Source organism: Patiria miniata, unplaced genomic scaffold, assembly GCF_015706575.1.
Source record: "Patiria miniata isolate m_02_andy unplaced genomic scaffold, ASM1570657v1 HiC_scaffold_3, whole genome shotgun sequence".
NCBI lineage: Eukaryota > Metazoa > Echinodermata > Asteroidea > Valvatida > Asterinidae > Patiria > Patiria miniata.
In genome coordinates this window covers 10,659,430-10,681,859 of record NW_024037069.1, presented here as the reverse complement: position 1 = coordinate 10,681,859, position 22,430 = coordinate 10,659,430, and the positions used below count along the sequence as shown (strand labels likewise).

The following is a 22,430-nucleotide window of genomic DNA, read 5'->3' as shown; positions in this document are numbered from 1 at the left end:
TGAATTTTCCATTATATTTAAGAATTATCGACAGTAAATACTTTAACAATATTAGTAAGGTAAGCTTTAATCAGTTTTTGTGACCATTTTTGTATAGCGTTCGTTGTGCAATGGAAATAGTTGAGGCTGAAATTCGCATAACACATTCAATCAGCACAGCACACACAAAATTGGCCAAAAAAAAGGAGAAAAATCCGAACTACCGACCCTATTCAAGGGTTCTGTTGCAATAAATTTTATATATATTTTATATATCCTATTTATATATTTAACTAGGTGTTTTTTTCTCAATGTCTATGTTCACTATCGGTTTTAAAAGAAGAAAGTTGAACAGCCCAGATCTTGTTGATCACGTGCTACTGACGTACAGTTGTTACTGGTGAAAATACAGCACATGAGCAATGCACAATTCCACAACCCTGATTGTAAGGAATTGCAAAAGTTTTCTGTCTTTTATTCTGAAATAATTCACAGTTTCTTAGTGGGACAAAACCCTCACAAAACCAGATTCCTACTCTGTATTGTGCTACCAAATGTTTTGTTATATAAGGATTGTTCGTGTGATTAAACTTGGATGGTTTTCAGAGAACTAGAATGTACATTGACTGTGGCTTGTGTATTAATATGAAATGACCCAATGTGAGAATAGAAGGGAGTCACAATACGGCTAAACTGTCGCCAGAGGGCTCAAATCAAGGGGAGAACGCCCTGTGTTGTGGGAAAAAGTCGACATTGCGCGACCCTGTTACATAGCGATCACGAACGGCTCTGAAACATTGTACCTTGTGCATTGATTCTCTGCTGTGCCGCGAGGGTTTTTCTCTGGGCCCTTCGGTTTTTCCTCCCTCCGGAAAAATCAAACACTTTCGATCTCAGGCTGTGCTCTGTGGGCATATATGGATCGATGTGGCTTGCTGCCAAAGGCGCCTTTACATGCCTGCAGCTCGACCACGTTGTAGCCGCGTCCTTCGCACTCCAGCTTCTCAGCTGCGAGTAACAGAGTTGTAACGAGTCACTGATTTTTGTGACTTGAGTCGAGTCGAGTCATTTTAAAGAAGTGACTCGAGTCGAGTCATTAGGTCAAGAAGGTCGAGTCGAGTCGAGTCACAGTGTGTAGTCGAGTCGAGTCGAGTCAAGTATTTAGCTCGAGTCAATTCGAGTCACAAATGTTTGAGCACTATACAATAAATAAACACAAGAGAGAAAGTCATTTTTTGCTTTTTAAATTTTACATTTGGGCTACTACACGTGGCGACACTACATGTGGCGACACCACATTTGACTCTTAATGAAAATAAAAAGGGGGTGCCAGCTGATCGTCATTCAACTAATGGGAACACTGATCAAACCACGTATGTATAATACATTATTCGCGTGACGTGACGTGAACAAAACCGGCATCGGCGTAAGTCATTGCAAATATTTTTCGCAAAGTTTTGCTTTTATTTTTGGGACTCGAGTCTTATTAGCCTTCCTCGAGTCGAGTCGAGTCATTCTGATGAGGGACTCGAGTCGAGTCGAGTCATTTGCTCGCAGTGACTCGAGTCGAGTCGAGTCATTTGCCCTTAGGGACTCGAGTCGAGTCGAGTCACCAAAAATTGTGACTCGAGTCGGACTATTGACTCAAGTCATTAAAACTCTGGCGAGTAAGGATGATTAGCCTCCCAAATGATTATTATTGTTGTTACTTGAGTTACAAGCTCAATTGTGTTGTAACAAAGGCATCGCTTTGTCATTATTTATTCTGTGTTTCTTATAATCTTACTTGTGATTGACTTGTGATTCAACTCATGAATGACTTGTGATATGACTTGCACTTTATGGAAGGCCAACACACTTTTTGGACTCAGAAAATGCAACACGACCTTCGGCGAAAATGAAAGTATGAATCAGCATAAACACGTTTTTGCATTCTTTCATCTTCTGGATTTCCGTGCACCTCAGAAAAAAAACGCTAGGAGCCAGAGGTTTGTTGCGGAAATCTAGTGACAACCAGGATCTATTTTTTTTTTCTTGGTCATTACTTCCTGTATAATAAACTTCTGACAGGAATTAAGTGCTCATCTTTCAGGATATTATACTTTGATTAGTTTTAGTTCAGCACAATGCAGCAAAGTGTGAGGAACAAAGCTGTGTCACACTTTCTTTTTGGCCAGGGTACAAAACTTTTCAGCAGTGGCATTTTGACCTTTTATGGGATGGCGTGGGTGGCTAGTGCATAAAGCGCTCGCCTGTCACCAATGTGGCCCTGGTTCGATTCCGGCTGTGGACCATATTTGAGTAAAGTTGTGCGTTGGTTCTCTCCTGTGCCACGAGGGTTTTTTTCTGGGCTCTCTGGTTTTCCTCCCTATGCAAAAAATCAAACACTTTCAATCTTTAGCTGTGCTCCATGATCATTTATGGGTCATTTGGCTGGCTGCCAAAGGCGCCTTTACGTGCCTGCGGCTCGACTGTGTTAACAAGTCCCCCCCCCCCCCCAAAAAAACAACACACCAAATATTGGAGAGGTATTTAACAAGTTTTGATATTGAGCTCTACACCTTCCCTGCGGACAGCTTGAGGAATCGTGAATTTCATTGTAAGAGCTTAGATTCTAACCAGGGCCACCATAGTGCAGCCAGGTTGAGCCTAAACCACAATCGAGGCTGTAGTCAGGGGAGTAGATGATTATTTTGATTTCAAACAATGTGGTTCCTGGTTTATACCTAGTACCACACAAGGAAATAAAAGCAAATTACCTAAGGAGACATGCATAGAGCATTCTTGGGAAGTTGACAACAGAATGTCACTTCCTGTCGGGTTGCATCAGTTGCTAAAAAAAGAGAGAAAAAATTCGCAGAACTGGCACGCAGACAGGATCCCTTATAAACACTTTCGACAGCGACAGTCAAGTTCAGATGTGTGCATGCCAAGCTCAGTGTTGGTTAACTTTTTTTTTCTGGAGCGACATGATGATGGAGATCACCACAATGCAAAGATTTTTTTTCTTCTTCCACTATCTTGTCCTGACGGCTGTGACTCAGCCCTTAGTGCCCCAAGCAGAAGTGCTGCGAAAGCAGATATGCGACATTTGCATGTGCTCGAATGAGACCGGTGTTACCACGGCAAACTGCAGAAACAGTAACCTAAACGAGTTGGAGTTAGAATCTGCTGTCTACGGAGACATTCATACTCTGAATCTCAGCCACTTGAATTTGAGACGAGTTCCGATGGTAAGGGCACCTGAGCTCTCTGTTCTGGATTTGTCTAATAATCAGATCTCTGACTTCAGCAGGTCAGATTCTGATGTTGAACCTTTGCTCGAGGACACACCCAGTCTCATCACAAACGGACCCTTTGAAAATTTGGGAGGTCTGCGTGACTTGGACGTAAGCTTCAACCGACTGTCCAACCTCACAAGAGAGATGCTGACTGATCTTGGAAATCTGGAAACTCTTAATATCTCCCACAACGAAATCAGAACGACAGATGCCGACGCCTTTGCCGACTTGACCAAACTGGTAACACTGCGGTTGAACCACAACCTGTTGACGGAGGTTCCCAGTGCCATCTCCAACGAAAACTTCAGGCAGACACTTGAAGACCTCAGTCTATCAGCAAATCCCATCCGGGCACTGCGGCGGGATGCCTTTAGCCGACTTATTTACCTGCACGTCTTGGACCTGAGTAGGATGGAGCTGGACTCGGTCCACCCAAATGCGTTCCAGGGTGTGACCGCAGGCCTCCAAGAGCTTTACCTCCACACCAATAGACTCCAGACCTTGTCTGCTCAAACCATTCAGGGATTGGATGACCTGACTATGCTCTCACTGCACGAGAACCCTTGGGTTTGCAACTGCACTCTGACCAAGCTCACCAGGTACTTAGAGACCCGGCGGAATAACATTAACGTCCTCCAGTTGGACTCCACCTACTGCACTTCTGATGATGGCTCCAAGACTTACTTCACCAGCCAAGAGATTGATGCGTTCTGCGAATCCTTCCCTCTCGAAAAAGTCATACCCGCAGCAATTGGCGCTGTCATTCTGATCATTGCTACAGCAATAATTGCAACTTGCTGCTGCAAAAAGAGACGCCAACTCTCTGTGCAGCAGATGTCGCCAGACCACACCAACAGATCAACAATCAATATGGAGACTTCGATCCGACAATCATACTTCCAGAGATCAACGTTGTCGCCAGACGACAACCTCAGCAGCTTAGAAGCATCCACCCGCAGCGAGCACATCTACTGCAGCATCAAGAGCCAGCAGCCCCTTGTCTACACATATGCTGATGCTAGGAAGCCAGAAAACAATCTACACTCTGCTGATGGCGTTGAGTACCAGAATGCAGTGTGTCCAAAGAATGAAAAGCATCCACAGTCTCCTAAATCGGACGATGGATACTTGGTGCCATCCTTTAAGCAGTCACCTACATCTTAAAGACATATCATTTATTTGGATTTATCATAATAATAATGTGCTTATTATAGCGCTTTAATACCAACGGTCTCAAAGTGCTTAACAATTATTACCCCTGTTCATCAGGTCATGAGACCAGTGTTTGCAGCAGCTCGAGATCAGCATATTCTAGTCTCAACCTTCACAGGTACCTATTTATTCTCCTGGGTGGAGAGAGGCAATTGTAGTAAAGTTTTTTGCCCAAGAACACAAGCGCCATGTTCCCCGTCGGGGTTGAAGCCAGGTACCACGTCACGTGAGTCGAACCATGGTTCCATGTTCATGCCGGCCAGCTAGACTGGTTCCCTTACCTTACCATTTTCCGGCATTTTTGATCCATTTCTTCTTTAGTGGAGTCAGGGAACCAGACTACTTGAACATTTCTGTTTTTCTTGGTTTTCCAGCATTTTCGAACACAAAACTTCAAACATGTCAGTGTAACAATATTTGATCTATTATACTAACCCCCCAAATAGTTCATTTCTGAAAATTACAGCGAAAGTCAATAATGTACATTCCCTTTTTAAAAGCATTTGATCGTTTGACCAAAGGTAGCAGAAGGAAAACTCTTTTCTTTGAAAATAAGAATCACGCGAACGTTTTAGTTGAATTTATTGTTTTACTGGGCACTGAATGGTGGATTTCTATTAAACAAGAAAAAAGATGATCTCCTTTGACTAACTCTCTGTCTGATGATATCATTTAAAAACATTGCAAAATAATTTGTTTGGCTCCAAAGAATCTTTGTGGCAAACTGACCGAAAGTTTGGGAAACCCCCAACCACACATTTTAAGTTGACGCTAAAGGGCTACCTCTCAGGTGATGACGTCATCACGACCTTCTTGTTTAACGTCCGCCACTGAACATCTGAATAATTTTTCGATTTTTGTAAAATGCTTCTTTCTTTTTTTTAAAGTTATGTTCATTCATTGCACTTCCAGTATACTGCATTTTATCGTCACAATGACAAAAGACTTTTTGCAGCATCGAGTGGGGGATATAACAAGTGCGGGTGCACAATATAAGCTCTGGCCTCCTTCTGAATACCGTCCAACCACTACACAAAATACCACCTGACTATAACATTAATGCACCTATGTAATGCTGCCTCTGTTTACAACATTTTTATAAACATTACGTATTGTTACAAACAATTATTAGAGTGCATTTACTAACGACGGCATGGCATTTGCTAAATTTTGGTAAAATATTTGTTGTCAATTTTTCGGCGACCGACCGACACTAAAGTGATTTGTAGAAGCCCCAGAGCTTAAAAATGACGGGCTGAGGTTTCCTCGGGCAAATCCTTGCCTAAAATGATTACAATTGATTAGTCTTTCTGCTTTATTCTCATGAATATGAATTACATTTATAAATTGCTTCAATAATTGCTTTGTGGTGCACATATAGACATGGATATAGACGTACTTGGAGTTTATTCAATATGTTTCTATAAAAATACATGTTTTATGGCTTTTTGTCTGTAGTGTACAATAAAATTCTGCCATGAGCTAAGTAACGAAAGAATGGTTTATGGCTGCATTGTACTGAGCATTCCTTTTCTTTGCATTAAGATATGTGGAAAAATAGACCGTCCCCAAGATCACAGTTTTTTGCGCATCTAATTCGAAATACACGTAGCCATCCCAGTAGGACATTGGTGTGAAACTCTGGAGAGAGAAAAATGGCGTTCATGAAAAGTGCAGTTCAGGTCTGTAACTGGGTCACAGCCCGATGGTCCGAAGGTTCGATAGTCCGAAGGTTCGATAGTCCGAAGGTTCTTTAGTCCGAAGGGGTTTTTAGTCCGAAGGTTCGTTAGTCCGAAGGTTCAATAGTCCTAAGGTTCGATAGTCTAGTCCGAAGGTTCGATAGTCCGAAGGGCCTAATAGTCTTGCAATACAAGAGAAACTGCCCTCTTGCTTTGCCCGCGTCGGTACCGTGACGTCACTTTCACCTCTGGGAGTGTTCCAGGGCCATGGGGCAGGCGGCGCTATGCACGGCTAGGAAGGATTCATAGTTCTGGATCACCTTCGCCTCACTCTCTTTCCTTTTCAAGGGGAGAGACAAGCGCCCACCTTGTCCCCCCCCCCCCCCTCGTGACGCCCATGGCTGTAGATAAAATTGTGTTATTTGGTCAAAAGGGTGTGCATTGTTTTTTTACTGTTTTCTCGAGACAAAAAAAAGAATATTAACTGAGCTGAAACTTCAACGAGTTAGGTTTTGAACATTCTTCTTTAGATTTAGAATGGTATTATTGGAAACAAATACTTAAAATGCAAATGATCCTAGGTGCCTTTAAAAAATGTAAATAGTCATTTTAGACGATTATTTCACACTGTTACTTTCTCCAGCAGTAAGAGTAAGTCTACAGTTGCATAATTTCATAAGTCTTTTTTGTGAGTTTTTGAGGTTCTGAGGGCAACTCAATGCCCGTCGTCAGGAGACTGAGTTTCCCCGGTTCTTTTCAGAACCACACAATCTCACAAAAGAGATTTGTTACATGGTGCTACCACACACATACTCTGATTGCTCTTTTCACCGTGTAAACCTTCAAATCTTTCTTCCAGTAACCCTCCTTTTATTTAAACAGTCACAGACAATCAACATGTCCATCCACTTCCCCTGCTGTACTTTTAACACAGGCTAGTCACCAGCAGTCAGATCACATGTCAAACAAGCACTGTGACTAGTCAAACTCAGACAACAGACCATGAACAGACAAAGCAGGCCAGTTGTAGGTACAGCTGGCTTATCAATTACCCACAGTCAAAGCTAAGCTGTACCAAGTTACATAAACAGTCACAGCCAGTCAATCCTGCTTTATGTTGGCTGGGAATTCTTAACTGTTGAAAACAGTCACTTGATTAAGTTTTGACTGAAAGGACTACTTCGCACAGATTGTATGTTTGCATAGGAGGGGTAATGTGTGTAAATGCAATATTACTTGTTTGGCGAAATGCCACTGAATGCCATTAATTGTAAATAACTGTTGTTAAGATGATTGCTATTATTTTTGTTATTGCCACTATTTGCAACTGCCATTAAATTTTGGTGACTGAATAAATGGAAAGAATTTATGAAATACAACTTTTTCCAGGAAGAGGCGGTTCCTTGATGAATGTCTGTACTAGAAGAGGTAGGATTCAAGTCATATTAAGAGTCGGCAAAGAAGACAAACTTCAACATTTGTTATTAAGGGAATAAATATGTACTTGGCTGGTTTTAACCAAGTACCAGCTAGGGGCCTGGACGCGGCTAATGGCCCGAGCAGTTAAAGGGAAAATACAACATTTGCAAACATCAAAAAATAAAACTACCAAATCATTTTGAAATACTTTGCTGGACTGTTAGTGAATGACAGTGTTAAAGCATCCTGTAAAATCATGGCACCTGGTATACTGTCATTTTCAAGAAAAGTGGTATTTTTGTATCAATTTCCAACGCTGGTCAGCCGACCAGCGTTGGAAAAAACTGGCTTTTTTTCAAATACTGGCCCCAATTGACCATCGCACTTGTTTGCAATCGATTACACACCTATGAACGGGTACAAGCCAGCTAGACTGGTTCCCTGACCTTACAATTCCCCAATGTATGTAAACTGCTCTGTTTCTTCTTATATGGAGTCAGGGAACCAGACTACAGGAAAATGATTGTTTTTCTTGGTTTTTATAGCATTTTCGAACCCAAAACCTCAAAAAAGTCAGTGTAACTATATTTGCTATATATTTCCAACCCCCAAATTCCATCCATTTCTGAAAATTACAGCAAAAGCAAATGATGTATATTCCCTTTAATACCGGTCAAGCACATATTTAGTCCCATTCATAAATACCTTTTCGGTCAAAAAGTCACAACAAGTCAAAACTTCACAATTTCCAACAATTTAGTTCAACAATTTTACCTCGCGTTTTGTGCTAAAAAACCCCGAAAAATATATTAAAAAAAAAAGAAAAGCTACAGTATTTCAATCTTGTCATTTGTACATGCAGGGTGTATAAATGAAATTAAGTGTTTGAACAGATTTATTCGCAAATGGTTTTTCAGTAACCGAAACTTTGGGTTCACAATTTGAACAGAAAACTCCTAAACTGAAGAGTGTGTACCTTGAGTGACATGACAGCAACAGCGCCCTCAGTTATCAGAAAAAGCGTGGAATGTTTTAAATGATTATATAAGTGGACTTTACAAAATAGATTGAGCAAAAAAGGGATGTCTCATAGTTATCATACATTTTTAGGAGGAATGGACATTTGCAGAAAGTATGTCCCAGTGTACAATTCATGTCATTGCCCCTTTAAGCAGCCTGCACTCGCCAAGTCTGTGCTTGTTTTTGGTTAAATATTGAAAGGAGCAATGTTGTCTGTGGAGTTTAAGTGCAGTTTCAGATGCTGATGTGTCAACATACACGTACATGTCATGTTTGCACAAGCATTTAAAATTCAGGCCCTGGGTTTTGATTACATTTTGTCAAACCTTGTTTTAAGGGGACGGCAGGAAGAAATGTTAATGGTAAGGGTTTAGAATTGTAGAATCATTTTTTCTCTCCTCATGTTGCTGTGGAATGTTCTAGCAAACAGTGTAATTGGCAAATTTGTTTTTGTTATATTTTGTTGTACTGGGCAGGTTCATGAATAAACTGACCAATCATCTGCACTTGTCTTCACTGATTTTTATTGACACAAATTTTATTGATTTAATATTTTATTCATTCTCTTTATAAAGTCTTTTTATTTTTCAGTAAAAGAATTGCATTTAGTTACTGGCACACTACATAATTCAGCTCCGGACTCACTGAATCCTACTTTCTAAGCATTGGCAAAGGGTGGGCACTGTTTCTAGAAGAGCATAATATTATTTCTTCACAAATTGAAAAATGTTTTTTTTTGTTAGCCACGCATAATTTAACTATTCAATGGAATGTAGAAGTATGGTAGTTGATGCTAACAATGCTAATTGTCCAAATGACATGAATTTGGTATTTAGAAATTAACAAAAATAACATGTGAGGCATTCTAGCAAAATGAGACAGAACTGGGCAGAGATCAAAATGAGGATTTGCAGATATTAGGAAAGAGAACAAAATTCTCCTTACCATTCTGTTTGTTGAACTTCAATCGGACATTCTGTTGACAAGTTATGGCTGTTTAAAGTTCACATTTACCAACATGTCAAATGAGTAAAACACTGAGAAAAAGGCCTTTAAAGTTTCAAGTTTTGAATTTGTGAAAATAGAAAGATGCCAACTGGTTTTCCTTAAAATGAGTTTTATTCCATGGTTATTATACCATTTCTTCAAAATATGTGTAGCAGACATCAAATATTACAAATATCAATAAATCTGAAAATCAAAAAAAAAATCACCCCATTGAGTTTTTTTAATTTTTCTCCACACGGCCTGTGCCTAGTTCCGTTTAATTTTGCCAAAACGCCTCACATAATTTCAATAAATGTGAAGGATTAAAATATGCATACTGTTTTAACTCCTGCTGAACAAGGGTGAATCTAGAACAGGTGAAACTAGAACAGGGGGGAGGCCAAAAATAAAATTTTGTCCCCCGAAAAGTTGATTAAAAAATTGAAGGCGTGGGGTTCAGGACCTGCTTAAGGGCCCTGGAAAATGTTAAGGCTTTAGATGCTCTGTTGTGCGATGAGAGGTAATTTCTGACCACTTTAACCAATTTTTTTAGCAGAAGACGGTGGTGTACGCAGTAGCCGCCTTTTTTGCAACGTCACTTTAAAATAAATGCTGATGAAGGGTGATCAATATGTTCATCTCACAAGTTAATTATTGAAGTTGGGATACACTTGTTTAGCTCCACTGGAAAGATTATGTCCATATTGTCTAATTGATGTTGAAACTGAAATGCATTTTCTATTAGAATGTCCTTTGTATGATAATCTTCAAAAGAATTTTTTTAGTGACATTTTGTCAAATGGAGTCTGGCTTTAATGGTTTAACAAAAAAATGATCAGCTTATTTTTTTTTTAATGTCGTCTACTGATAAACACATTATTAGATGTGTTGCTAAATATGTTTATTAATTTACCAAACTTTAAGAGAGGCAAAGCATAATATAATCTTAAAGGAGACTCTTAATAAACCTGCCTGTCGTACAATTTTTTTTAAGTTCAATTTCCTTGTTGTAACCCTTCCCGGGGTTATGAGATTTGTTCCTATTTGTAGAATAAAACACACAATAACATTATATCGGATTTTCCAGGAATTAGTGATACATAATTGTGATGGACTACAGTGTTGCGTCAAATCACTCTGCGTTCCTTTAACCATCTTTCAGTCTTAGCTTTGGCGGAAGTGACTTGCACGCTGTCAGCTAAGGCCAAGTCAAAAAATAAACCAGTTTCTCGTGCTTGCTTTTTCCTAACCCATCTTTTTTTTTTCTGTAATCATACGTTTGCAATATATTTTGTCACTTTTATGTGTTTGCAGTAAAATTGCAGCTATGTATGCAAATTCAAAATCTGATAGAAAAAGGGTCACTGCTCCTGTGGACACAAAAGTATCAGCAAAAATGTCCAGAAAATGAAAGAATCCACATTGGAAAATCCGCCAACTTAAAAATAAGGGCTGCCTCCTCCCTTTTTTTTTTTTTTTTAAATCCTGGATGAGAAACTATTTTTTTTTTTACTTGGCCTAACATATGAGGCTAAAGCATTTAAGGGCTTTTCACATTAATTGTTTGCATGTGGGTGAATTTTTAGTGCAAAAAAAATTCCCCAATTTAGTCCCTTCCTTTAAAAAAAATGGCTAGATTTATATCTTCATTCTTCAACACTAAAGAAAATATCTACATGTAAGGAGTTTTTATTTCAAACTCACGCACTGTCCATATCACACACTGTGTTCGATGACTTACTTTATTTTGATTTTACTGGCCACGTGCAATCTTGTGTGCTACATGTTCTTAACATTTGGGTCATCCTATAAATTTGGGTTCAAATTTTCCTGTGCCTGTTACATCTGAAATGTGTGATTTTGTAAATCTGGACGAACTCTTTCGTGCCTTCTTTCCTAAAGAGCCATTCTGTAACTATCTACCCAACAAATTCAAAATAGTTTGAAGTCATTTTAAAGCCAGAGTCCATCATTTGCAGCTATCCAAAAAGTAACTGACGTAATTATTGTTGAAAAACATACTTGGTTGAAAGATAGTAAGGGGACTAAACTCCCTGTGAAATTATTCTTTCTGGCAAGCTGTCATTTTGAAGAAATCAACAAAAGAAAGCGTTTCCAATGGTGCGTCTTAAGAAGCACCGTTGGAAATTTCCGTTGGTAGTTGTTGTTTTTTATTCGGCGAAGCGCGCGCAAGCGTTGACACAACGCACACGCGCGCAGTTACTTTAATTCGTCGGATCCCTGCGCGACATCGCGTAGCTGCAATTGGCTCAGTGAGAACGTGTCTCGGACGCTGAATTCAGGCCCAATTCAAAACATGATTCAGCAACTTTTGATTTGAAATCGAGATCCTAGAATGTTGTTTTTCTCCAAATATACTGCTGAAGCTGAGCTGAAACTTAATTAGGTTAGTTGTTCAGCACCCTTCTTTAGATTTTGAGCACTTTTGTTGCTTCAAACAAACAAAATGCACAAATTACAAATGATGGACTATATCTTTAATGACGCGTGAATGACAAATCACATAGTTCTTAGGTGTCAGGGACAGGAAAATGTCACACAACCCTAAATTTATAGAAAGGCCCGTGTTCAACTTCATGCAGAACTGTTTAGCATGATTCACATCACTAAATAGATTGCAGAATACATCTTTTACACTTCATATTTTTGCATTGCATGAAACATATCTATATACATACATGTACAACTCAAGTTTTAAAGGGAATATACAACATTTGCTTTTGCTGAAATCATCAGAAATGGATGGATTTGGGAGTTAGTATTTGACAGCAAATATTGTTGCACTGACTTGTTTGAAGTTTTGTGCTCGTAGATGCTGGATCCCCCCCCCCCAAAAAGAAACATTTTCTTGTAGTATGGTTCCCTGACCTCACTTAAGATGAAATGAAGCAACTTAAGGATGTCAGGGAATTATAAGGTCAGGGAACCAATCGATTGGGAACAAAATGCGGACTAACTAAATATGGTAAATTGGGGGCAGTATTTGGTCGGCCGACAAGCTTTGGAAATTGATTTAAAAAAATACACCTTTTCTTGAAAATATCAGCATACCAGGTGCCATGATTTTACAGGATGCTTTAGACTGTCATTCACTAACAGTCCAGTAAAGTATTTCATAATGATTTGGTAGTTTTGTTTTTTGATGTCTGCAAATGTTGTATATTCCCTGTAACACTGGCTTGGCGATAAATACATTATTGTTCAGTATAAATTAATTGCCTGAATTAAATCAATGCAGATGCAAAAAATAAACTTCAACAAGTGCATGTACGGTTTATCATTGCAGCCCAGGTGAAATTGTTTAAGAAACACTTTTATCAATCTAGGTCATGCTTTGTTTCTCACCTTGAGTAAAGGTGAAACAATAACACCTAAACCTAAGTGCATGGAATATTGATATAATATTATATGGCTGTTTTGAGGGTAGATTTATGAATATATGGCGCGAGCTTTATTGTTATATCTAGTGCAATATATTGTTGCATCACCAGAAAAAGAGCCAGCCAATATTATTTTATTACTTATATCAAGCTGACTTGATCCGTAACAAAGAAATTTCAGGATACTGTTGTTATTTCTAAAATTTCTTAGAATATTCTTTGCTTAAGGAAGCAAATTTCGCGCCGCTCAAAACTGTCATTGCGGTTGTCGACAAAAGTGGGCGTATACCCTGCTGCGTGCTGCATCCGCGTGCGATGGTACCGCGCGTTACGCACTGTTGACTGGTTGACAACTGTGAGTTTCTATGCCCTTGAATGTGCGGGAACCAGCGAAAGTTGTAAAAAAATGCCCAGATGAGGACAGTATCAAAAGTAATTTCCGGGTACTTTTACTGACATAATATTGCAGTCATCCGGGTACTTTTAATGAAAGCGTGCAGTATGCCGATTTATTTCTACCACTGGAAACCTTGAACTTGTTTTGTCCTTGTAACATCGTAGACAAGGCATAACCTTCAATTTTGCATTTTCTCAGGTGTAGACAAAAGGTCTGTTTAGAAAGCTATTTTGAGGCAGGTTCAGGCTGTGATGACCAGCCTTATCCTTTTCAAAATAATGTTTGAAAGAATGTTTTTCTATTAATGGTACTCTCAAAAATATTGAAAACATTCACTGACAAATGTACAACAAGTACATGTGCATCCAGAGGTGCTGCATTTTGTAAATATCTCCATAAAAAAAAAACCACTCCAGATATTTTTTATCATGTAGAATTTAAGAGGATTTTGATCAGATGGATACATTATCATCTAGTGGAAATGAACTGACATTGTCCCTGGACCCGTATCGGCGAAGCATCTCTCGTAGCTTTCGTTGTCTCCTTCGATAGAACAGGATCCCTCCCACAGTGCACAGTATCACAACGATGGCCAGACTGACGCAGCTACCGATGGTGACCCGACGCTGGTTTATCTCGTGGCTGATGTCCTTGGGAGGTGGAGCCTTACAGTTCAGGTCATGGGTGGGGATTTCGAAGATGCTGGAGCCAGCGTACTGTGGGGGGCTGAGACACTTGGGCTGGTGTTCCGTAATGTTGAATATCTGCTGGATTTGTCTCGGAGTGAAACGCTCATCCACCCATTGAAGGAAGTCACGCATGTGACAGTCGCAGGCCCAGGGGTTGTCCCCAAGGTCTATTTTTAGACCGCTGCTGTAGCGTATTGAATCCAGGGTCGTTTCAGCGAGAGTCGTGAGTTCGTTGTTTGACAAGTCCAGCTCAACTAGGTTTCCAAGGCCGTCAAGGCCGTTCTCGTCAATGCTGCTCAGTTTGGAGTCTGTGATGAACATCTCCTTCAAGCTGGTTACATTCTTGAAGGAGTACTCGGGGATGTCAGTGAGGGAGTTCTGGGAGAAGTGGAAAACCTCAAGTTGGGGCAGTGTGCTTAACGCATGGACTGGGATTTCCTTCAGCGCCACGTTGTTGTCCAGATACAGCTTTCTCAAGTCTGGGGCATATTGGAAGTCTTCGTGTTGGACAGACCTGAGTTGGCAGCTTGTGAGGTAGAGGGTCTCCAGCTGTGGGATGGCGCTGAAGGATAGAGCTGGTATAAAACCCAGGGGGTTATCGTGAAAATTCAAGGTGCGAAGCTTGTGAAGTCCAGAGAAGGTTGCCTCGGTGAAGCTGTCTGATGTCAGTTGATTGCCTCCCAGCTCTAGGTCCGTCAGCGAGTACAGCTGACTGAAAGTCTCATCCCCGATGGTTCTCAGAGCATGGTTGTTCTCCAAGCTCAGTAGCTGCAGCTGATGCAGTCCGCTGAAGGACTGGTAGTCCCTGAGCTCTGAGAGGTGATTGTAACGGATGTACAGGGTTAGGAGACGCTCCAGACCCTGGAAGGAATTAGCCGGGATGTCTGTCAGGGCGTTGAAACTCAGTGACAGCCACCTCAGCCTGGGAAGGCCCGCAAACTGTCTGGGGTGGATCTGCTGCAGCTTATTATAATACAGATACAGGTAATCCACCTTGCTCAAACCATCGAAGGCATTGGCGTCAATGTCCTGGATGTTGTTGTAGTCTAGATGCAGCTTGATCAATTCAGGAAGCCCATGAAAGGCATTTTCGTCGATGACCTCCAAGTTGCCCTGGCGGATATGCAGCTCCCTGAGATTGAGCAGATCGTGGGGGACGAAGGTGTAGCTGGGCAGGTTTGTGAAGCGATGATGGGGAAACATTAGTACGGTAGTCTCCGGAGGAATGTCTGTGGGAATCTCCGTCGCATCGGGGCAGGTCACCGTCAGGTCCTGGCATTCGCAGAGCTCTGGGCAAGCCTGGCTGCCTTGCGTCTCACACCCTATCAACAGCCACACTAGTAACAGCACTCTGAGAATTAATGTCCATTTGCCTGCTCTGACTGCACTGTACATCTCCAGGTCCTGTTGCGATCCATCCACTGCTTCACCCATCTCTAGGCTGTCGCATGAGCAAACTTAGTTACTGCCGGGCGTTAGACTTGTGATTTGCATAATCGGTGGAATTTCAGTGTATACTGGGACAACTGTGAATCCCTGTTGGTATCCTTGCCAAAAATAGGGGGGCCAATTAGTCCACTATGAAGCACCTGATTGCCTGTTGTGAGTCGGCTCAGTCTGGGGTTGGGTCCAGCCAAGTGCTTTCAGCTTCTGGGAAAAATAAGAAGAATAAGCAAGTTTTAAAGGTAGAGTACACCATTTGCATCTATCCAAAAAGTAACCAACCAAATTACTGTTAAAAAGCTTACTTGCTTTAAAAATGTAATGATACTAAACTCCCTGTGAAGTTATTCTTTCTGGCATGCTGTCATTTTGAAGAAAACAATAAAAGAAGGTCACTCCCAAAGATGTGTCAAGTGACACATTATTGGAAATTTCCGTTGGGAGTTGGTAGTTGGATTGTAATTGGGCGAATCCGTGAATGGGCGCAAATGCGTTGACATGACGCACATGCGTTTACACAACTTACACGCTTTTTTTGCGAGAAACGTCGGTTCAGTGTGTGACATCACGTAGCAGCAATCGGCTGAATGAGAATCATGTCCGAAATGCTGATTTCGGGATTGTGCCATGACTCAGCAACTTTTAAATTCAAATCAAGATCCAGAATATTAAATTTTCCCGAAATGTACAGCATTCACAGAACTAACGCTTCATCGGGTTAGTTGTTACACACCGTTCTACGGTTCTTTAGATATTGAGTCACTGTTGTTGCCTCAAACAAAGATAATGCAACAACGACAAATAGTCCACCCTACCTTTAAAGGGGTTGTCTAGTGTATCCTCAAATGTAAAGTAAATCATTGACACACTTCTTCTGTAATCAAAGTCACTTCAGGATACTGCAGGCAGTGGTCCCAACACAAGCAAGACTGATAAAGATTGAAAGGCCACCCTTCCCTTTGCACATCTAAAATGTGTGTTATCAAATATATCAGTGTTTTTCTTTGCCAATTTTTTTTTAGTACATGCTTCCTGGCACATGAGATTCTGTGTCCTGTTTAAAGTAATAATTGTGAGGTTAAGTGGAAGTAGAATATCCTGCCAGGTGCATTGTCCTGAAGTTAAGCATTTAACAAAGGGGAAATTGCAATTTGTGTTTTTTTCTTCTTTTATATCCCTCAACATGTCGAAATCCAGTTAAAAGCAAGGGCTGGGACAGCAAGTCAACAAAATGCAAAAGAAAAGCATGTTTGTTTGTTTGTTTGTGATTATTCGGCAATTGGTTGGGATATGAGAATGTTCCTGTTCAAACAGAAATTTGTGTTTGTTTTGCACAAATTTCCGCATTTTAAAAATAATTTTGAGCTTTTTTTAAGTCTTTTTTGCCTGATTTCACATCTTGTTTTCTGGGGGTTTTTTTTCATCGAAATTCATTCTCATGCCTGCGAAAGTCTTTCGCCTTATTTCCAGTGGGGTCCCTGGGTAGAAGAGTGAAAGGAAATTGCAGTTTTAGTGGTGGGAGGAAAACCCCAGAATGATATTCTAGGGGAAAACCCACGGACTCAGGCAGGGACTGAAAACCCTATCCACATATTGGCCCAGGCGGGATTCGAACCCGGGTCACAGAGGTGGAAGGCGAGGAAAGTGATACTTTGTGCCCATCTCATGGCATTCCATGTAGGCCCCTGTTTTGGTTTTGTGCCCTGATTTCATAAGTACATGTAGGTTTGCCCCCTCCATTAAATTGATTCTCGTAGCAATAGGCGGAATTTCACAACGTCACATTATGAGTGGCATTCAGCCCATGCCAGTGAGCCAAATGTGCAGATGACATCATGAAAATTCTTTCTTTAAGTAGTAACAAAGTTATCACAGTCTAAAACTTTTTTGTTTTGTTTTGGTTTGGTTTGGTTTGGTTTGGATTTTGGTATAAATGTACTTGTTTCTGGTCAGCAGGTTTGAGCATTAGTTTAAGCAAACTTTAGTTATTTATTTAATTCTTATTTTAACTGGGTAGCCCATTTAGTGGAAACCACTGATCTCCCATGGGTCCCAGTAAAGAGAAGACAACGTGAAGAAATTACAGTTTTAGATGTGGGAGGAAAACCCCAGAGGAATATTCTGCGGGGAAACCCACGGAATCAAGTAGGGACTAAAAACCCAATCCACACATTGGCCCAGGCAGGAATCGAACCCGGGACACAGCGGTGAAAGGCAAGGAAAATACCACTACGCCAACCTGACTCCCCAAAGTTTTACAACTGTCTTTTTTTTTCTTAAACCAAACCAAAGTCGTTTTGCCACAATAAGAGACCAAGACAGAGTGTGCCAAAAAAAGTGCAACATTCAGAAAACAAATAATTAAAACTGTTAAATGTTTTTTTTCTTCGATGAAATTATATATTACATTCATAAATACCTCAGACAGTTTAGCTATTCCTATTGGTCGAGAGCCCGTCACGTGGCCGGTCTTAAACGGATGATAAAGACATGGCTAGCTGGTCTTAAACACTTTTCCAGTGTCACAATAAAATGTGGACTCCTAAAAATCCAGTGCCTCTTACCGTTTCATTGGTTGAACGTTCACAATCCTCACGTAGGCATGCGCAACACTACATGCGAGTCAGAATTTTATAGTTCTAAATTCAAAACGCAACGCCCCAGGTGCGTTCTGCGTGACATCGCGCAGAACATGCTACGCGCGCGTCAATCTCCATAAAAGGGTTGTTTACATCTTACTCGCCAGCTGAACACTCCATTATTTTGCTAGAGGGATGTTTCAAAAAGCATGAAGTGAACTTGTTGAACAAAATCGGGATTTTTTGACTCGGGTAATTATCAGCACCCAGACTCTAAGCGGTATTAAACAGAGTGATAAAAACCTCTCGAGCTCACATTTATTCCCTTATTAAAGCCTGACTATTTCTCAATCCACTCTTTTTTTTACCCCATTCCATTTGTGTCCCTAGATCCAGAAATACAATCAATTAAGTGAAAGGGTGTACATTTGACTTGGGCCACTCTCACCTGTGATGTCATAAATTTCAATGCCTATTCAATGCCTATTCAATGCTTAACCCAGATTCAGTATGTCCAGGTGAGAGTGGCCCAAGTAAATGTACACCCTTTCACTTAATTGATTGTATTGCTGGATCTAGGGACCCAAATGGAATGGGGTAAAAGGAGTGGATTGAGAAATAGTCAGGCTTTAATGTGTTATATGATGTCATTAAAGAAAAAATATTAAACAGTTCAAATTATTTGTTTTCTGAATGTTGCACTTTTTTGGCATACTCCGTACATTTTTTTTTACCCTTCAAAAGACAGCTTCCACGTAAGTGAATACCTGCTGTTATGAGCATTAACAAAGTAAAAGTGCCCTACCCTTGACATTAGATTTCAATAATGATAAACCCATGTGTGTGAACAGGATACATGTACATCCTCACATTGACCCTTATATCAGCTTTACCAAGGTCAGATTTTCATCACGAATCCAACAAGACTTTGTGATCTACGTTCTCAGACACTTGTCTGAGGCCTCACATGAAACCCCCTTGAGTGTTTTACTAGGATCCTTCCTTCCTCTTGCAAAAACGAACACCATATGGTAAACCCAACACCCAAACTGTTGGACTCTGATTATGGTGGTATGCCTGACTCCATGTAAAGCATAATTAGTTTACTAGTGCAGTCCTCACTCCAACAGATTCTAACCAAACAGGCAGTTGGATTTGGAAGGGTTGGGTTGGTTTAGGTTAAAGGGAATGTACAATATTTGCTTTTTCTTTGATTTGGAGGAGTAGTATGTTATAGCAAATACTGTTAAACTGACTTGTTTCACATTTTGGGCTTGTATATGCTGGAAAAAAACAAGAAAACCAGTCATGTTCTTGTACTGTGGTTCCCTGACCCCACTTAAGATGAAACAGAGAAATGTAAAGACTTTGGGGAATTGTAAGGTCAAAGAATCAGTCTAGCAGGCTTGTACCCCTTCACAGATGCGTAATCAATTTCAAAGAAAATGCGGAATAACTAAATATGAAAAATTAGGAGCAGTTTTTGAAAAAAAGCCAATTTTCTCCAACGCTGGTCGGCTGACCAGCCTTGGAAAAATGCAGTTTTTCTTGCAAATGTCAGCACACCAGGAGCCACAATTTTACAGGATGCTTTAGACTGTCATTCCCTAACAATTCAGTAAGGTATTTCATGATAATTTGATCATTTCATTTTTTGATGTTTGCAAATGTTATATCTTCCCTTTAAATCATGGTTTTCTAATGAATAAGTTCTCCGGTACTATGTAAATGTAATGAGACTAAGAACTCTGAATTTTCTGAAATTTCATTGTCCTTGACACTCCCCATTATTTTCCATTCGCGCAGGAATTGTCAGGAATTTTGACAACTGTTGGAATTTCAGACATTGTTTAATGAGCAAGCTTTCTTGTCTGTTAAAAAAAAAATGCGACAGTGAATTGCAACATTGCTGTGCTTGTATACAATTGCAAACTGTATCAATCATACCGTTGTATGCCTCACAGCACACAGGTTTCATAAATAATGTTAGTAATGTATGTGAACTGTCTAGTCACACTTCACAGATGAATGGCTTTACAATTACATTTTAAAGGGCCCATGCAAATGATTTTTAATGGCATCATTCAATGTATCTCTGTGTCCTATTCAAAGTCATTTTGGTATCGATATTGTAAGATTGTTTGTAGGACCCATATTTAACCAGGTCGCGTCGGAGGACGTGATAACACGCACTGGCTGTTTTTATACACAGGGGCGGCTGCATGAGGGGTTGAAACGTCAAGATTGTCTCGACTCGCCTCCGGGTGACGTCTAACACGCTAATCTTTCGTTCCTTTTGTACACACACACAAAGTCTGTGAAGTCTGTGGAGGCAGACTGTGTGTTGATCTTGAATTGGCCGTTGTGCACAGCCTATTGTTCGACAATTTACGCTTCAGTGCACACCTTGGAGTATTGAAACATACACGGTTTCGGCAAGAAATATCGTACAAATGCTGTTGAAATGACTCTTGCGAAGTGGCGTTTGGCTGTATATCAGAAGTTGGCTGGAAAATTTTGCCTTTCGCGAAAAGCAAATTTCTGCGAAAATAATCCCTACGCGAAGTAGTTAATGATCTGCAAATTTTCATAGTCAATGCAAGTAAAACATTGATGCCATCTTCAGATGTCATCCACTGTATAATATAGATAAAAAAAATTAATATTCAAGAAAAACAGTTTGCTTCGTAGCACTGATCAATTGTGCAGAAAAACTTTATCTTGATCTTTATTTAATTTTTTTTCTAAAAAGAAATATGTGCAGGCCACTTGTTTGTCTTTGTGCTTCATTTGAATCAAATGAAAAAAAAATTAAAGAATTAAATACTGAGGCCTGATAACCACCAGATTATAACCCTGTTCAAAATCACCCTTGACATCATCACAATAGATTCTAGTCGCATCCTGAAGCCAAAAACTAGGGGGTCAAGGATAGGCAACAACAAACAATTTGAGAGAACCCATACATCTCAACGTCAACACTTGAACACTTGGTTCTTTCCGAGAACCATATTCAGGAATGGACCGATCTTCATCAGACTGTTATTGATTCGTCCTCGCCAGATGCTTTTAGTAACAGCTAGCAAGAACAATGCGATAACCATTCAAAATATAACTAGATTCCCTCCCCTGTAGGCCTCCGTGTAAATCTCCCTAGCTGTGAATTTAGGAGCATTTTCTACCAAAGACCAAGTACCAAGTGCCGATAATGAATTGGAATTTGAGTTGTCAAAGTACCAGCCAAGCAAGTACCCTTTGCAATGCTAATTTCATTTTGGCAGAAACCGATAAACCACAAAGGTCTGAGAACCCCAACAAATAGCTCCATGGCCTTGCATATTCAAGAGCTGTTGTCAGGTACTGCATGTAAAATGATGTATGCCACATACCATGCATTCAAAATTACAAGGAGCATGAGCCCTTGGAAATCAAAGTAAACAACCTGTCTCTCTCATCCTCTTGATAGTGTGGACAGATGACCCCCTCCCCCAACCCCAAAAAGCTTCTCGAATGGGTCAGGAATTGGCACAGACATGCAGTGGCTTACCCCAAACCTGCAACAGCCTACCGCGGGCCTAGACACTGTTACTGCTGCCACCATGGTACATGTATATATGTCTACATACCATAATGTTTGTTCATAAACGTGTTTTATGATGAAAGCTCAACTACATGTACAGTACTTAGTACTGTCACCACAGTATGTGAATGTACATGTAGGCTGCCAACCGTGGATAAAGAAATGCTAGTCTTACCGTATAACTACCATCCTGTTGGTTTATTGATGTCTGTATTCATCGGCTCGTGGACTCCAGATAGACGTCCAGGATATTTTCCATCCTAAATTCACTCAATCGTGTTTCATGGATGCCCCAGCCCCCTGCAGTAGGCAAAGGTGACTTTCCCGCTGTATATACACAATTAATATATTTTTTATTATAATGACAGCTGCTCTGGTCGCCTATGTGTGTGTGTGTATTTTTTCAATGGTCTGACTACACACAGGTTAATCGGGAGCCAGGGTTATGGAATATTCCAATATTGCTGAGGGGTTAGTGTTGCAGAACAATATTGTACTTGTCGCTCATTCATTGATCTTCCCAGGGTATTTGTTTGTTTGTTTGTCCGTTGGTTTGCCTAGAGGAAAGTATTTTATCAACAACAGAGATGTTTGCAGTCACATGCTTTTGAGAAAAAAATAGCAGACGTCAGTCTGTTTGGTTTTGCAGAAGAAAAAAACAGGCACAGGCATTTTCATTTTTGTTAAATTTGTTGGGGACTTTGTCCGCATGTTTTCTTTTGTATTTTTTAAAGAGCTCGTCCTTGAAAATGTAGTTTATTCAC

General features: G+C 40.3%; 3 protein-coding genes across 3 annotated transcripts in view; 2 read left to right on the top strand and 1 right to left on the bottom strand.

Annotated features, from left to right (window-relative positions):
* The window catches only part of LOC119737244 (protein artemis-like), a 55,452-nt gene that overhangs the window by 27,657 nt on the left and 5,365 nt on the right, over positions 1-22,430 (top strand). The gene's annotated exons all lie outside the window — the stretch shown is intronic.
* On the top strand, positions 2,482-4,780 carry LOC119737243 (chondroadherin-like). The gene has a single exon (XM_038211441.1). It carries the CDS (start codon positions 2,898-2,900, stop codon positions 4,422-4,424), a length of 1,527 nt encoding a protein of 508 aa, XP_038067369.1. The 5' UTR covers positions 2,482-2,897; the 3' UTR covers positions 4,425-4,780.
* LOC119737242 (insulin-like growth factor-binding protein complex acid labile subunit) lies at positions 12,700-22,082 on the bottom strand. The gene is made up of 2 exons (XM_038211440.1): positions 21,842-22,082; positions 12,700-15,714 (listed from the first exon to the last, which is right to left on the bottom strand). Exon 2 carries the CDS (start codon positions 15,496-15,498, stop codon positions 13,828-13,830), a length of 1,671 nt encoding a protein of 556 aa, XP_038067368.1. The 5' UTR covers positions 15,499-15,714; positions 21,842-22,082; the 3' UTR covers positions 12,700-13,827.